Raw genomic sequence first — 18,387 nt, 5'->3', positions numbered from 1 at the left:
GCCCGATTATGTGGTCTACGACTGCAAGTCTTGTTTTTTTTAAGCAACATCCCCCCAGTTTTATCATACTACCCTTACCAGTTACAAAAATAATTATTGTACATTGTCAGACTTATAAAACACTACGTTGAATGTAGGCATTAAAAACTCAAACCCAAAATTTAAATTCCAATATGTTCTATGTAGCCCCAGGAGCCTCAACCCAGCATTCTGAATAATATTGCCAATGTGGGATCTCAGTTCTGCAGTAAAAGCAACTGTTTTTGTCCATCTCAGTGGGCGGCCATTTTGTCATTTGGTGAATTCAGTTATCAGTTATAGTACTTTATGGAGCGCCATTGTTTCTGTATGAAATTGGTGTCATCTGCCAGGATAAGGAAGCCAAATGAGACTTTTTAATGACCAATCGGGAAAAAAATTTAGCCCTCATATCAACAAAATGTGATTAGTAATAGTAGTTGATATTGGCTCAATCCAATAATCACAATTGAGTAACAAGCATAAGATTCTGCCATACGTGTAATACACTACATGAAATGTTTACATAGCTAAAAACTTAAGGAAGATAGGTCGAAGACCAAAAGCAATTTAAGAAAAAGTTGTAAAATCTAACGATGCTGATTTAAAAAATGAAGAGTAGTCGATACAGGCTTCATCATTTTGTCACATTTTCAATAATATACTGTATAACAGTGTCAGAGATATGACAGTCAGACACTGTGGACGAAGACTCAGAACCAGAAAGATTGTCCCTACTGCTGGCAGGAGATTGTCCCTACTGCCGGCCATTCATGACAGACGTCTGAATTCTGCAACCCCCTGCCAAGCTATTTATTGAGAGTGCATGCAAATTAAAGTGATACATTAGTAAAGCATAGTTTTCTTGATTAGAATACCACAGCTCTTGAGTTCTAAGCACGAACAGCTGTAAGTAATAAAACAGTGTGTTTTCCATGAACTGATACATTTGTAACCTGGCTAATGACCTCTTCCTGTGAAAGAGTTTGAAGTCTTAAACTACTTGTCTGATAAGGAGTTTCCCAAGTCCTAAATTCTGTGCCAGGCCAGATCTCCTAGATGAAGCTGACATTTTAACTTGCTGTGTCTGTTGACCTGATTGACCCCAGGTTGTCTGTTGCTTCAATTGTGTATTCAGTCTCACATGTTGGCTAAGCATATAACAGCATGAAACTTGATAACTTCTTATTCTGTCTAATCTCCATCAGACAGTGTGAGGGCGCCTAATTTACAATTTTTCAAGACCAATAAGTGACTGAAAATTTTGATGACAAACTTTGACTACGAGTAGAATATATACACCTTGACATCCCCCGTGGCCAGACTCAGAACCTGGTGGGACCGCTCCCACCCTCAGGAACGCTCTTCCATACCAAATCCGCAACTGTACCCGACCTCCGATCCTTCAAATCAGCGCTTAAAACTCACCAGTTCCGTAATGCTTTTAAAATATTTTAATCTCTTTAAGCCATGATTCGTTTTGTTCATTTAGATCTATTTTGATGTCAATTATGCATGCTTGTCTTCAGGTGTACATTTTATTTTGCATTTTAAGCGCTTGTAAAGTGTCTAAGTGTGATGAAAAGCGCTTTCATAGAAAATGTATTATTATATCAATACCTTTCATAACTTTGCTGATGTGAATGCATTTCTCCACTGCAAGACTAATAAAGGTCAATCCAATCGAATGCAATATAAAGTTGTAATATTTGCCTAAAAAAGTTTGACTACATTTTGAACCATTTCTGGTTAGAAATCCCCGTAATCAACTTCAATTAATTCATATCCAAAAAATATACAAACATGCATAATTTGAATCCTGTTTTGACCAATTGACTTGTGGGATTAATTTTGGGCTCATACAACTAAATTAGTCAAGTGATTGGAAGATAAATACAGTAAAGTCTCGTTATATCGATATTCAAGGGAGTCCGAAAAAATATCGATATAACCGGGACTATCGATATATCCGACCCTGTTTGCATGTAATTTTCTCAGTGAGTGCATAGAAATAGTATCGATATAACCGGGACTATCGATATATCCGATATCGATATAACGAGACTTTACTGTAGTAATAATAATAATAATACATTTCATTTACCAACGCCTTTCTGAACACCCAAGGACACTTTACAATAAAAACAACACATAAAACAATAAAATCATGAATAAAACAATAAATAATAAAACAGCAGATTAAACTAGACCATGAAAGCAAGTTTAAACAGGTGGGTTTTGAGGTGAGATTTGAAAGTAGGAAGGGAGTCAATGTTACGGATGTTGGGTGGAAGTATGTTCCAGAGTTTGGGAGCAGAGCGGCTGAAAGCTCTGCTCCCCATCGTGGTGAGACGGGCAGAGGGCATACAGAGGTGGAGGGAGAATGAAGATCTGAGGGCCCGAGAGGGAACGGAGATTTTAAGTAGGTCAGACAGATGGGGGGGGCAAGATTATGGATGGCTTTAAATGTAAACAGGAGTATCTTGAAATCAATACGAAATTTAACAGGGAGCCAGTGGAGCTGCTGGAGGACAGGAGTGATGTGGTGAAAGGAGGGGGTTTTAGTGATGATCCGGCCTGAGGAATTTTGGACGAGTTGAAGTTTGTGAAGAAGTTTCTGAGGGACCCTGAAAAGAAGTGAGTTACAATAGTCGATACGGGTGGTGACGAGACTGTGAATAAGGATAGCAGTGGTGTGAGGGGTGGGAGAGGGACGGAGACGATTGATATTACGAAGGCGGAAATATGCACATTGGTCAATTTTGACAGTTTTTTTCCTTTACTTTCTGGAAAGAAACAACACTCTGTTTTTATTTGATGTTTCTATTTATAATGCAGTCTTTCAAATGTATTGTGATAATGCTGGCAAAGTCACTAAATCCAAAACAAACCAGTGCATGTCATTTAATATTTTATTGCAATTTATTCCTTTCCAGTAAAACAGAAGGTGAAGAGTATAAAAATAAACGGAAAGGGATCAAGACAACTGACAGACGGATGACGAGGGAAGCAAACCGACGAGGCTACAAGAACTAAAAAAAACCTACAAGTGTGCGCACACATGTAGCTTGCCAGTTGGTACGTGCTAAAATGAAGCTACACAGCAAGTCACAGCAGCCACAAATGAACACAATAACTGTGTGTGCGTGTGTACCTGCCATGATTGTTTCCGTGCACATCTTTTTCTTTTTGATTATTTTTCTGGTCATTTTTTGTGTGATAAAACTGATGTCCAAGTTCCTAATAGTAGCTTAACATGAGGTGAAGTGTGCTCGGGCGGCGGCCTACGAGTCATTTTCTCCGTTGATGCTGTCGTTGTCATCATCCCCTTCCACGTGTTCGCCTTCCTCCTCCTCTTCCTCCTCCTCCGCTTGACTCTTGGGCTGCACAGATCATTACACGGGTGAAATTGTATCGTTTCACTCGTGTTAAATTTGATGCATAGACACACACACACAATGATCACGTCGTCCAGCAGCCTTTAAAAGACCTCAAAATAAATTTAGATCCAAGCGAAACGAGAAAAACCAGATGATTTAGATAAACTGTGTGTAAATATGATATATGGCATGCAGAGTCTGCTGCCGGGTTGTCAGTAGTGAATAATAGTTGCCATTATTCCATTTCTGAATTAAATGAAAATGTTAAAAAAAAGACATTTTTACTTATTCTTGTGATGGAGAATAAGAATTTATCATGTTTAAAAGTGCCGTGCTTTGCTGACCAACTAAACAATGGGCCCACAGTCAAAACGCAGATGGCCACAGTAAATCTGAGACAGTGGGGACAATCTTTCTGGTTCTCAGTTGATTGACATCTATATTCAGCATTTTTTGAGGAGTCATCATACCTCCTCCTGTTCCTCCAGGTCTCCCTCCTCTTCCTCCTCCTCCTCCTCCTCCTCCTCTTCCTCCTCCTCCTCCTCTTCCTCCTCCTCCTCCTCCTCTTCCTCATCAGTGTCATTAAGATCCTGGCTGTCCCGCTCCCGGTTCAGGGCATCATCCTTGTTGCTAGGGTGAGGCGGGGAGGTCACCTCACCAGGCTCGGGCTTAACGGCTTTAGACTCTGTCGCAAACATGCCAACCAAATGTGATTTTGTCAAATGAAAGTGGCTTCACGGGGTGAATTTATGAACTATAATTGTGCTTTACAGTTGGACATTTGATGACACCCATCACACACACTAATCTACAGTGTTGTGAATTATGGTAGCAAACAGACAAGCTGTCTGTTCAAGTGTGCTCTTTATGGCTTTTGCAGTGTGTTTTATGGCATGTCATCGGAGCACGACGCACCCACATGTAAAAGTCAAAACGAGCAATTCAATTTAAGATAAGAGGATGGCAAATTTAGTATTAAAGTAGTTGGTTATGTCAGCCATTGGTCAACACTTGTTATGGTGAAAGTGACTGTGACACGGACCATTTAAACGAAAAGAGTAACTCTCATACCCGTCTTCTTGCTGTGGTCCTTCTCCATGCGCTCCAAGCTGTCCAGGAGATCATCTACTTTGCTCTTAATTTGAGTCAACTCGCGCTTGATGGTCTGCAGCTCATCAACTTTCACTAAGAAGAAAAGCAGATAAAATCAGACTGACGACGATCCACAGAGACCGTTTGTGGGGGAGGCGTGAGCGCCACTACTTTTTGGTCTCTTTTTTGATTTATGAAACTATTATTGTCCACTTTGAATGTGTAACACAGCGTTTGCTTAAAGGCTGACAATTTCCATTCTGTAAACTTTAAGCGAGTAGAGGAAAAGGTTTCTTCAGCCGTCATCTGTACTTCTTTGAAGATGTCCGACGGTTCACTCCTCATCCAAAGAGGTGTCAGCGAACTAAAGTTGCGCTGGTAACTCTGGCCCCATTTCCCTAATGGAGAGAGGTGGACGTGCCAGACCTCTGCTCTGATAGGTCCCTGCTCTAAGGATGGGGAGCAGTGCAGCACTCCCTGAAGCCAATCTGATTACTTCTATTGTTCTATCCCTGGCTCTGATTTTGCCTCATTAGGCAATCTGATTGCCTATAATGTTCTATCCCTGGCTCTGGTTTACCTCATTTAACAACTTTAGTTTGCTGACAAAGCTCATCGGATGAGGAGCGAAACGGTCGATACTTTCAGAGAAGTACAGATGACGGCGAAGAAACCTCTTCCTCGATGGACAACTCCTGTACGACTGAGAGCCTACACAGACGAATTAAGCTAGTAGTAGTCGTTATTCGATGAAATACAGTTTGGTTAAATATTTGTGTTGTAACATATAGTGTTATTTTCTTATTTTATTAAAGGACAACCAATGTCACTTTTTGTTTCCTAACTGACATCAGAAAAACGTTTTATAGCATCTATAATACCCAAAACACGCAGTATGATATTTTTATTCAAATGCAAAACACCAATAAAAATGACTTAAAGTGTCCAAAATCTGCAAAAAATTGAGCTGCGAATTGGGCATTTTCAGAAAGTCCCGCTCCCAGTTTGTGACGTCACGCCAAGACGTCTTGCATTGCTGGAGAAGCAAAACAATGGCTTCAGATTCGGAGAATATGCTTTCTTGTTACGCATCCAGTTATGAATATGATTCAAATAGTTCTGAAGAGGAAAGCATACATGTTTGCAATCAATTAAAGAATTTATTGCGTGCCATTTTGAGGCAACATTGGGGGGAAATGGATCACCAAAAAAGAGGTAGAAAATGGCGACCAAGCTCCTGTGAGGAATTAATCAGCCCGTTTCCACAGGCTGATAAATTCCTTACATAGAGCTTGGTCGCCGTCTTCGGGCTCTTTTTGGTGCAACATGACGTTTTCAGACCAAACAAGCACAGCAAAAAGCATTGACGTGATGGAAGGACTGCTACAATGTGTCCTTTTCGCCCCTGTCCTCCTTCGGTCAGGGGTGTTCCTTCAGTGACGTCACGTACGGACTCGTCACCAACTCAAAAACTAGACTTCCGGAATATTCAGCGCGAGTCTTAAAACGTAAAACAGCTATATGCGGTGGAATCTTTGCAAAATACGCTCAGTAGAAGTCATTTGAAGCGATTTTACAAATTATGGACACAACTTGTCCGGAGACGTCGGTTGTCCTTTAAAGGTTCCTCAGGAAAATTCAACTGGGAGTACCGAAAAGAGCTTGTAGGGCGCATATAATTTCTCCAAATTAGATACCGTGGCTTGGTCTGGAACATTTTTTTCTGTGCTAATCAAGCGTAAACTGTACTCACTGCTTCGAGATGAATAGGTCCTCTGGCTGCTCTTGGAGGATGAGGAGAAGCTGCTCTTGGTCCGCCGGCTGCTTCCGCCACCTCCACCGCCGCCGCCGCTACTAAGGCTGACCCGCGGGCGCTTGGACGGGATGATGGCGCGGGAGAGCGGTGGAGGCGGGGCAGGTACACGGGACGGGTACGAGTACATTCTGAGGCGGTGGAACAAAAAACACTGGAGGACGGTTTCCGACAAGAAGGTCGTTTCCGGAGTGCTGGCGACAAACTCACCTATCATAGTAGTCTCTCTGGAAGTCATAGTCCAATTCAAAGGAGGAACTGCTGTATGGAAGAAGGGCATGGTATTTGGGAGGTGGTATTGAAACTTGCCTTGGAATGTTGGGTAAAATTTTTAATGGTCTCAAAGTTCCGGGCCCACTATTCAACGAGGATACTCGCTGAACTTACCTGTACATGTCACCAGCTGAACGTTTGCTGGGTTTGGTACGGTGCGGTTTGGGCTCTCCGGCAAGGTTTATGTCTGAAGGAGGAAAAAAAGGGAAAAAAGTGGTGGTTCAAAGAAAGGAATACACCTTGGAGACTCTTCGCTGCAGATTGCATTGTGAGTGAGAGGAGATCATGCTGAGTAAAGGGTGGAAAGTGTTATTTTTATTTTTGGGGACTATTTTGCCTATTTCAAAGTCAAAGTGATTCAAAATCAAATGTGAGGGTTTCAGTCAAATGTGGTGATAAGGTTTATTAAGCACGGGGGTTCCAACTTGAGTCAGATTTGGTGTTTGTCCGCTCATTGACACAATGGATTTGAAAGAGTTTCCATTCTTACACTTCCCGTGAGTGGAAGAAGTGTTTCAACAATCACCGTACGACTGAAGGCAATAACGCTTTGAAGAAATGAACATTTCTTCAAGGAGGTTGATAGAGAATAGACAGAATAGAAGTGATCATATTTAAAAGTTTCACGCTGTTGTATGCTTAGTTGGGCGAACACAAGGCCCACAATGGAAGCACAGAAAATCTGGGGTCAATCTGAGGTGAGCAGACACAGCCTGTTAAACTGTCGTCCTCCGGTAGGAGATCTGGCCTTGGGGGGAATTTAGGACTTGGTAAACTCCATCACAGGAAGAGCTCATTAGCCAGGTTACAAATCTGTCAGTTCATGGAAGACAACCCATTAAAATGTCTTTGTTCTGTTTTATGGATGTTGGTGCGTGGGACGTCCAGGGGCATGGTATTCAAATGAAGAAGACTATGTTTTTCTAATGTGTCACTTCAATTTGCATATACGCTCAATAAATAGCTTGGCAAAGGGCTGCAGAAGTTGGGCGTCGGTCATGAATGGCTGTGTCGCTGCCGGCAGTAAAAGACAATGTTCTTGTGTTCGAGCCTTTGTTCAGTGTCCGAGCGAAAATCTCTGACAGATTTTATTTAAATTTTGTACAGATGACGGCTGAAGAAACCTTCTCATCGATCTCTGACAGAGGTTCATCTTTGTGCTTTTGTTTTACGAAACAATGTCAACTATCCAGCCGGGGAAAGATTATTATGGCGCAGCAACACCCAGCAGATTTTAATACAGAAAATAATACAAGTATGATTCGAGATAGAGTTAAGAGGTTGAGTTTCCATTGCTGTCGCATTTTTTACATTTGGGCATGGACAAAATGCCTAAAGTCAATCCAAAGAAAAAAAAAATAAACATCAGTTTTAGTAGGAGTGAGAGGGTCTTCCTTACCAAGCATTTGGCCGACAATCATCCGCCCGTCCTCCCCAGCGACGGCAGAGCGGGCGTTGCGCTCGTTGGCATATTGCACAAAGGCATAGCCCTTGTGCACAGAGCAGCCCACAATCTTGCCGTACTTGGCAAAAATGGCCTCCACGTCAGCCTTGGTCACCAGCAGGGTGTTGAGGTTGCCGATGAACACCCGCGAGTTGAGCGAGCGTGGGTCCGTCCTGTTTGTGACGTTGCTGGCGGTCATCAGGCTAGCGGTGGTGGGCGAACGGCTGGTGGGGGTGGGGGAGACAGACAAGCACAACACACGGTCGTTTAGCCACCGAGCGACACAGCAGAAGCTAGTTGTATTAAATTCATCCTGTCTACTTGATATCTAATTTAAAACAGATTATTTTCTTACAGACAGTGTATTTTAGGTGTGTGTGTGTGTGTGTGTGTGTGTGTTTCTGTGTGTGTAAACGTCTCCACTGCGAGACTAATAAAGGCAAATCCAATCCAATCCAATTGAGATTAATTATGAAATTCCCTCAAAATGATTTCTTAACCAGCAATGTCAGTGCTCTGTGTAAACGAATTTCAAATTAATGTGCAAACTTGGGCACCGAATGTAGGATTTCCTGAAATCATGGCACCTTCTCAACTAAACGGCGCACCCCAATTAATGGCCAAGATGACCTTTATTTTATGATGGTCGCACCGTGCGGTTCACTACAGCACAATGAAACACGGACATGGTATCTGGAAAACAAAGTATGAAAATGTATCCCGCCCACCCCTATCTAAGTGACCCCAATTATTTATGGACATTTTAAAATAATTGACGCTTCATTATAAATTGCACTTGCCATATTCAAAAAATAAATACAATTTGAGAAAAACATGATTAGATTGATTTAGGTCTGACCCACATCTAGCTAACCCCAATTATTTATGGACATTTTTAAATAATTGACACTTCATTATAAATTGCCTTTGCCATATACAAAAAGAAAAAATTACATTTGAGAAAAAACATGAATAATTGGTTTAGGAGGGAATAAGAGAGAGGTCTAGACAGCACCGTCCTAAAAAAAAGCCCAATTGGTGACATTGCAAATACCGAACTGCAAATGTGTGGGAGTTAACTGGAATGTATATTTGTTGTAATGAAAAACAAATGGAAGGCTAATAAATTACAAATCTGCATTAAAAAATTGAAAGAATGCAGAAAGTAAACAGGGATTCCAATATTAGATATATTCGAACGTCCCTCACCACAAAAATTTTAATTTATTTACAAAGGGTTCCCACAAATTAACACCCTTCATAAAATGGATTCAACTCTGTAGTTGAGTAACTAAACGTCCCCGGCCATTACATGACGGCGTATGTACATTACAAGTTTGAGGTCGCTTTTGCAGACCAAATGAAATCTTATTTTGCACTGAGAAATATTAACGAACACAGTGACCCATTGCGGCTAATGCGTTTCCACTGTTTTATTACTGTCATAGCTGTGTAATGGGAGTTTGGAGGTGCGAGATCGTAAGACCTGGGTAGATTTTGTCATTTTACCATCTCCTCACAGGGGAAAGATGTCACACCAGCGGTATCAACAGTGCTGGTTCCTGAGAGGATGCATAAGGGCAGGGAGAAAAGAGTGTTGGGTGAGGGTTGTTTGGATTGGTCGTGACTCACTCCATAGCGTCTGTGTGCAGGGCAGTCGTCTGTTCTGTCTGACTCTGTGGGCTGGGGCTCACTTTGGCCTGGGGTCTCGAACCTTCACCTTTTCGCCCCTTCTTTTCTCGCTAGCACGTGAGATTTTTAACTGAGGCGACAGAAAACAACAACCACACACAACTTAGTCACGCTAAGCAGGGGTTACGGCGCAGCAAGTCTTCTTACCTGTGTGCACTGTAGGTAGGAGGAGTGTTGGTGGTGAAGTGTTGATTGGCTAGTAACAAACAAATCCAAACTGCTGACAATGAGCCACCTTGGTGGCTAGATAGTATTTCCAGTATGATAACAAACACTAAAGGACAACTTTATTATCAATTTCCAAGAACAGCAGATGCGGGACGACTGACTTCATGTCGGACTCCCGTTTTTTGGGGGCAAAAATCAATTGTATTTGACAAAAATGTGCTGCAAAATGTTATTTTGGACATTTCTTATACACATTTCATTTGGGCAAAAAACGACTTTGCTCGGTTGTGATTTTAGATTGCAGATTCAGCTTTTCCTACAATGACCTTTACGCTTATTTTACAGCATGAATGCATGCACTCAACTGAGTATCGTTTTTGTGGCAAATTTGAGATTTTTTTCTCATTAGGAAAACAAAAATGTATTTGGTTTTCTCACATTTTCCAGCATTTGGCATTTTAAATATAATAGCTGGTGCCTTGATGGAAATTAACTCATTCACTGCCATTCCCAAATTTATTCTGGAATTGAAAAGCATCAGAACCATGAAGCCTTTAATAGTCGCGCAATGGGGAAATTTGTAATCTCAGCAGCAAAATTGAAAGGAGTGGGAGGGGGGGTCAAAAGATAAAACAAAGTATTCTATGCACAAAAGAAAATGTCAGGAGACTGAAATGTATGACTGCACAAAAAAGTTTGATAAAAACAACTGTACATCGTGCAAAGTATAAAAATATATACAATTATAAAAAGCATATTTGATATATGTAACTGTAGAACATGACAGAGTGCCATTCTCGAATTTCTTCGGATTTTGGATTTTTCTTGCGGCGGGGGTGCATTTGAGGCGTCGGTCAGACCCCTGGGAATGTTTTTCCTTCCCATGAGGGGGCAGCATTTTCCTTTTGTACAGCTGCCCTCACTTCAAGCAGACCCATAAAAAATGTTTATATAGTCCTAAAACTCAATATTCTGTGGGTCCTGAAATTTGAGAGAAAATGACAAAAACCCTGGCACTGGAGTGGACACATTTTTGCACATCGTATGGCAGTGAATTATTTATAAGCAATGAGACTAGAAGAGCTTGACTAGGTTGCATTTTTGTGGCAAAAGGTCAATTTTTATTGTGATTAAAAAAAACATACTTCATTTTCTGTGTTCTGTGATGTTCATTATCGAGAAATCTGTCATTTTAGTTCCAAAATATTGCATTCTACTTCCCAAACCAAAACAAGTTTCAAATTCTCCTGAGCTCTTAACATTGTTTGGAAACGATGAGAGCAGGGTGGTGACAATACAGTCTCCGAGGGCCGATATTGTGCATGTTTTAAATTCAAAGGACCAGGATCATGATCAGACTTTACTGATGAGCAGAGCATTTCAATCGGGTTTGTTAGAGGCGGGAAACGTCATACATGCACCATTGCTTCCCTTGCAAATTGGATTTCAACAACTCAGGATCAGATTGAGCTCTTAAACAGTTATCAGAATGTACTTTAATATTTTATTTGCCTTATGTTGATTGAATGATGAAAAATATGTTTTTACGTTTGCCAAGTATTTGGTTAATACTATTTTGAAAAGAAACGCAAGAAATGCGTAGTTAACATTTGTGTCTCCTCCACAACATGAACTAAAACAAATACTCTTTGTTGGCTCACTCGGTTTTCAGCAAATGTCGTGGAACGAAAGGTCCAAAGTGTAAATTCCCACATGGTGAATCAATTGAGAGTTCCAATGGGCATGTCTTGAAACAAAGCGTGCTTTGAAAAATAAACAACTTAACATTTCAAAAAATATATATAAATATAACTATCATCAGTCACAGGCGTTAACGCCAAGTGTGTTCTGCTTTTCAATATATTTTTCTTGTAAGGCAAGTTGGTGACCCAAGCATTGAAAATGGCATCAAAGAGTCTGGCAGCTCATGACCCAAAAAAATTTCATTACTGTCAACAAGTACCTATTTGTGAATTTACAGAACGTCGAGCAGTGAGCCACAAATGTTTGGGGCCATTCGGAAAAAAGACAGACTATCATTTTTTGTTTCATCATAACCAGTCTTGTATAATAGGCTATTGTTTCACCGAGAAGCCATCGCTGGCACCAGGGACTCAGTAAAGTTGCATAGGTTTCAACAAAAATGCTGACTGAAGCCGTTCTACACGTATTTCAACATGTACATCAAATAACTTCCTCCTGCCTGTGCGTCAATGGCTGTTGCCACAGGAATGTTTTAATGAAAGCCCCATTATAAAACAACAACGACAGACGGAGAGGAAACTTACAAATCAGGTTTCTAGTACTACCGTATTTTCACAACTCAAACGACGCAGTCTTGAAATGTCTCTAGTGTGGCAAGGTGCAGGGCAGCGAATACTGCGGGTGACCATATATGTACACCAAAATCCAAAATCTGGGAATTCTATTGTGTGACTTTCAGGAGATCCTCTTGACTGATGTTGTTCTGCCAACGTAAAATCATTACCATTCCCATGTTCAATAATGTGTGTCTTGTGTATGCGTTACAGAAATATTATCCCCAAATGACACAATGACTTAAAACGGCGAGCCGTATTATCATGAAAATACGGTACTATAATTACTGTTGCCAAGTTGGATGGTTCGAGTTTCGGAACAGCCGTCAGTAGTAAGCAATAAAGCATGGGAGATATGTTTGGCATTAAGTGCCTCTAAGTGCAAGCATAACATTTGGACAGGATGTGAACTATTAGCAGGTAACAGGAATGACATGCTTCAGCAATATGCATCAAAGTATCTAGTGTTGCTGAACTACACCAATTTGAATGTGTATATTTAAAAAAAATAATTTGTCATCAATTACCATTTTTAAATGAGAAGTAATATTAACTGCCACTGATTTTTATTTGAACGAAAATCTATTTTTGTTGCTCCCATTTGTGATTTTTAATCTGCACTATAGGAAAATATGTGCATCAAGGTAAAGATCAAGGTATAGATATCTTCAGCCGTCATCTGTACTTCTTTGAAAGTGTCAGACGTTTCGCTCTTCATCCGAAGAGCTTCGTCAGAGAACTAAAGTGTTGCTGGTAACTTTGGCCCTATATCCCTAATGGATAATGTAGCCTTGCAAGACTTCTGCTCTGATAGGTCCCTGCTTTAAGGTTGGGGGAGTAGTGGAGCACTCACTGAAGCCAATCTGATTATTCTATAACTGGGCCTGGATTCACAATCAAAAAACCTTTATTCGTCCCACAATGGGAAAATTTCACCTCATTCGCCAATCTTATTACCTCTCTGATGAACACTAATGTTATATCCCTGGCTCTGGTTCACCTTATTAGCATGACTCAGCCTACAGTGTGTCGCCTTAAGAAGTCTGTTGTCAGGACAGTCTAAATTAAACCTTAAACCACTGTGCCGATTAAGTGAAGGGTTTTGCTCCCCTTTCAAACCATCTATTTTCTTTAGCTCGATAGCTAGATTTTAACATCACTGTCTTCAAATGAGTGGTTGCTTGTTTTTAGGTGCAGATGTACTGCAGATTGAGGCCCACGAGCATTGTCCCTGTGATGTTGATAATGTCTTTTTTATCAGAGAGGTAATCAGAAAAAAAACAAAAGACTATCAACATCGCAGGGACAATGCTAGTGGGTCTCAATTGGCCTAATGAGGTAAACCAGAGCCAGGGATAGACCAAAAGAGGTAATCAGAGTGGAAAAGGCAGGGACCTATCTGAGTAGAGGTCTGGCACCGCCACCTCTAAACATTAGGGATATGGGGCCAGAGTTACCAGGACAACTTTAGTTTGTTGACGAAGCTCTTCGGATGAGGAGCAAAATGTCCGACACCTTCAAAGAAGTCCAGATGATGGCTGAAGAAACCTTTTCCTCAATGGACCACTCCGTACGACTGAGAGCCTACACAGAAGCACAGGAGACTGACCGCAGTCTTGAATACATGAACATGTTTTTTGCAACTGCTGCTTGGACAAAAAAACTGATGTAAATGGCAATTGCCACGAATGCCTTTTCTTGCGTGTGTGGAAATTTGGGAACGCAGTTGTTTATAATTTTCAATGTGCAGCAACTATTGATAGATAAATACGTCATTGTTGTATTTTGAATACATGAGGTCTATTTGGCAAGATTTTTTTCTCATTGCTGGTACACATTGTTTCTACAGTACACAAATTATTATTATTAATTTTATCATTTTAAAGCTATACACTCAATCTATACATCCCCACTCATCTAAGCACGGTATTATGATTATTGTCTTGCTCTCTTCATATACACACACACACAGATATATATCTATCGATATAGATCTCTCTCTCTCTCTCTATATATATATATATATATATATATATATATATATATATATATATATATATATATATATATATATATATATATATATATATATATATATATATATATACACACGCACATATATATGCACATACACACGCACGCATACATATATACACACACACACATATATACAGTAAAGTCTCGTTATATCGATATCGGTTATATCGATAGTACTGCTTATTACGATACTATTTCTATGAACGCAAGGAGAAAATTTACATGGCGCAGGATCGGATATATCGATAGTCCGGTTATATCGATATTTTTTCCGACTCCTGAGAATCAGAATCAGAATACCTTTATTCGTCCCGCAATGGGGAAATTTACGGTCCACAGCAGCAATTGAAGAGGGATGGGGTTGGGGTGGGAGTGAAAGGATAGAAAACAAGATATTCTAAGCATAACAAAATAAAAATGTCAATGTGTAAAAATATTGATATAACGAGACTTTACTGTGTGTGTATATATATATATATATATATATATATATATATATATATATATATATATATATATATACATACATACATATATACATACATACATACATGTGAGTGACTGCATTTAACTTTTCTTCAACAACTTTAAGAGTTCATCGGGCGCAACAAATTCTTCAACAATTTAAATGTGTTTTATGCAGTTGACTGCAAAACTTTACTGCTGTTTTTACATAAATTTTGTGGGGACTTTCCTTTATTAAAATTATTTTTCGTGGCCAACATATCTGTTCTCTAGTGTGCAACAATTACATATATCACTGCTATCATTTAAGTGAAATGTGTGTGGTTTTGCACGCATGAAAATTAATTTATACCTGTGGCAATTTACCATTACAAATACCGAAAATGTGCTTTCACACATTTGTCGCTTTCATCTTCGCAAAGCGAATTTCTGTGATTCATTCGAGGTCGCCGTTGCACACATGTGAGATAACTATCAGTCACAAATATGAACATAGTCTGTATAAATAAATATTTTGGGGTTTTCCGGACATTCAATTTAACTCTCTTGCTGCTGATTACCATTCGAAATGTTGAATAGGTTTCTGTATTTATCTCAAGTTAATGATGTGGTCTTGAATGCATAGAAATTCATTTTGGTGGGGACTGCTCAGTTTTTATTGTGCACAGTAGAGTGTTATTATTTTATTTAGAATAAAACTTGGCCATATGCATTTGATTTCTTACACGTTCATTTGTAACTGTCGATGTGACTTTGCCAGTTGTCACCGTAAATATAACAGTTACATCTCCCTGCTACTGTTCATCAAAACAACTGAAAAGGCATGTAAAGAGGGATGTGACTTTTTCTTCTTAACAAATATAAACGACCATCATACTCTTTCGGTTAAAGAGGCTTTTAATCAATTAAAATGTGGAAGCAACAAAACTGAAGCCACTTGTGGTCCATATAAAATTGGAAAAAATGTTCCCTTCCTTGTCAGCAAAATGGCCCCCGTCATCCTGATTATCACCATGGGAGGTGGGAAAAAAACACTCTCCAAAAAGAAAAGAAAAATAAACGACTGTTCAGTCTGAGACAGAAAAGCAAAACCAGTTTTTTTTCTTTAAAAACCCCATCGTATATGCACCGATAGCGTCACCAACAGGCTTCGCAGTGAATCAAATGCTCCTCTTGCGCAGAGCTTACCCTAGCCACGGCTAGGCTAAGGATAGCGCGGCTAATTTTAGCCAAGGAGCTAAAAATTCTCAGCAAACATAATATCCACCAAAAATAGCAAAACCTACAAAAGTCTGCGTCGTGTGATCAGTAATAATGAAGAGGATGTAAACCTAGCAAACCAGACGGAATAACTAGGGCTAGTTCAGCCGAGCTGTGTGTCTGAGTGGAAGAGGGGGTGGGATGTCGTCGTCTGAAAAGCGTGCCAAAAACACATCAGTCCAGTCAAAGGCATGTTTCCCCAATAACCGCCACAAAAATCAACCTCGGCCAACTTGCAAAACTGGAAGGAACTGCAGCTAGGGTGCCTCCAAAAGTGTTTTGTCGTTCAAACCACAACCAGTGCTTTTTTAAATCTCGGGAGTAGTAGGATGAGGGCGACTAGCGTCTAGCTCGGCAAAATTGAAAAAGCATCGCTAAAAAAAAATCCAAAAAGAAAAGAAAAAGGAAGGAAAAATGAAAAATAGCTGGTAACAAAATACTCACCGCGACACTTTACGAGCACAAAATGGCTTGCTTTTCGGTAAAATCGCTCAAATTTTGATATTTAGGTCGTCCTTTAGGCGAACGCAGGCTTCTTTGGTGAATGAAGCCTCCGGTAAGAACAGCGCGAGCTAGCTTTTGTCTTCAGCTAATGTCACAGGCTAATGGCGCATTTGGTAAGCGCTTCTTTTGCTTCATAGCGCGGCGCGAGGGAGCGGTAATGGGGTGGGTTCTTTTCTCTGTGGAGTGAGACAGGGCTTCCTCTTAAAAGGCGTAGCGTCGGTGTGCCATGTTCTGTATAACCGCGCTCACCTATCTTTGGAGAGTATTTTTTTCGTTTCCAGACAATACATTCAAAATCAACCTTATTCTCTCAATGTGGACATAGAATGTTTGAACAAATAACTCTCCAATCGCCGATTCTAATAGCTTTTTGGCTGAGCAATTCGTATAAACAGTAATGTTGTAGGTCTGAGATCTACCAACAGAGTGTGTTGTGGGACTATGGCAGTGGTTCCGAAACGTATTCAAAACATAGCACAACACGACACAACACAACACAACATTGAAAACAAATACAGCAGGGATGTTACAAAAAATGTGAATAATAATTCATCACACATTTTCTAATACCATATTAAAGTGCATTTAAATAGCTTTCTAATGATGTATAGATTAATTGTTCTGTGACAAATAAGGAAATAATGGAGTTTGTAATTGTAGAAATATGAGGGGCTTTTTCTGCCTGTAATTACACAGTTAAACCGTGTGACTGAGTTCTTTATTACAGTTTACACTATCATAACTTTCTTAACAAGTAAGGTACCATAGGAAAGCTTTTGAAATTCTAAACAAGAACCAAAAACACAAGAAAATATTCAAAATATAAATTAGCAAATATCAACGATCGAATGCAAGCAGATTTTCGTCAGAAATCAAAAATGGCTGTCAATGAATACTAGGAAAGAAAATTGCGAGCTCTAGAAATATAAATGCTAATGCTTCTTTTTGCTTGAAACTTGGCAGTTATGGAGAAAAATATACATTCTACCACTTCTATGAGTTATAAACTGTAGTGTTAGCAAAAAGAGCGTAAACTTCAATACATTTTTCCCCCGTTTCTCATTGTCGTCCCTTCAAGAACCAGCAAGGAGGGAAACGTGTACTATGTCACCATAAGCTGCATAGCTTGGAAAATCCCATAAGAAACGATTATGTACTTCACAAAAATGCAATGATATACGATTGCGAGTACAGAGTGCGCTCGGTTCACTGGACAGAAATAATCGCGGTGGAATAAAGGTCACTGTAGCGTACCTAAATACAGTGTCTAATTGTTTTTTCATATTAAAATAAAACGAAATCGTGTTGACAGTACGAATACTACAAAAATAGCTGTACGCACCCAACGAATGTTTTCACACAAAACTTACTCGTAGGCATTTATACTTTCTCTACTGCGTTTGACAACTATTACTGTACTGTCGCTTACTGACCAAATGTGATTAGCTCATTTTTGTAGATCAAATGGCCGTATTATTCAGCATTCACACGGCCAAGGTGTGTAGGCCGGAAGGAGAAGAATCATGTCCTTGAATTTAAACAAAAACGGGGGCAAAAATACGAGAAGCAAGATGAGGTGGCTCGGGCATCTGATTTCCTGGCATGCCCCACCGGCAGAAGACCCCGGGGTCGACCCAGGACACGCTGGAGAGACTATGTCACCCATCTGGCCTTGGAACGCCTTGAGATCCGCCAGGAAGAGCTGGAAGAAGTGGCTGGGGAAGGGAAGTCTGGGCTTCCCTACTGAAGCTGCTGCCCCCACGACCTGACTCTGGATAAGCGGCAGAATATAGGTGGATGGATGGAAGGATGGCAAAAATGCCAATCCAAAAGTATTGGATTGGATTTACCTTTATTAGTCTCGCAGTGGAGAAATTTACATTTCACAGCAGCAAAGTTATGAAAGGAAGATGAAATGAATGA

General features: G+C 40.1%; 1 protein-coding gene across 2 annotated transcripts; it reads right to left on the bottom strand.

The window, feature by feature from the left end:
• Positions 1 to 2,916: 2,916 nt before the first annotated feature.
• hnrnpca (heterogeneous nuclear ribonucleoprotein C a) lies at positions 2,917 to 16,575 on the bottom strand. 2 transcript variants are annotated; one of them, XM_089007455.1, is made up of 9 exons: positions 16,405 to 16,575; positions 9,653 to 9,782; positions 7,976 to 8,244; positions 6,691 to 6,763; positions 6,514 to 6,561; positions 6,244 to 6,434; positions 4,470 to 4,583; positions 3,869 to 4,083; positions 2,917 to 3,401 (listed from the first exon to the last, which is right to left on the bottom strand). In XM_089007455.1, the coding sequence occupies exons 2-9, from the start codon at positions 9,655 to 9,657 to the stop codon at positions 3,303 to 3,305; spliced, it is 1,014 nt and encodes a 337-aa protein (XP_088863581.1). In that variant the 5' UTR covers positions 9,658 to 9,782; positions 16,405 to 16,575; the 3' UTR covers positions 2,917 to 3,302. The 2 variants fall into 2 exon arrangements, with proteins under 2 accessions (XP_088863581.1, XP_088863580.1); XM_089007454.1 differs by having other exon boundaries at positions 6,514 to 6,564; positions 16,405 to 16,573.
• Positions 16,576 to 18,387: the final 1,812 nt, after the last annotated feature.

Source organism: Hippocampus bargibanti, linkage group LG11, assembly GCF_051943395.1.
Source record: "Hippocampus bargibanti isolate YZ-2025 linkage group LG11, ASM5194339v1, whole genome shotgun sequence".
Classification (NCBI taxonomy): Eukaryota; Metazoa; Chordata; class Actinopteri; order Syngnathiformes; family Syngnathidae; genus Hippocampus; species Hippocampus bargibanti.
This window is presented reverse-complemented; position numbering and strand designations above follow the sequence as displayed.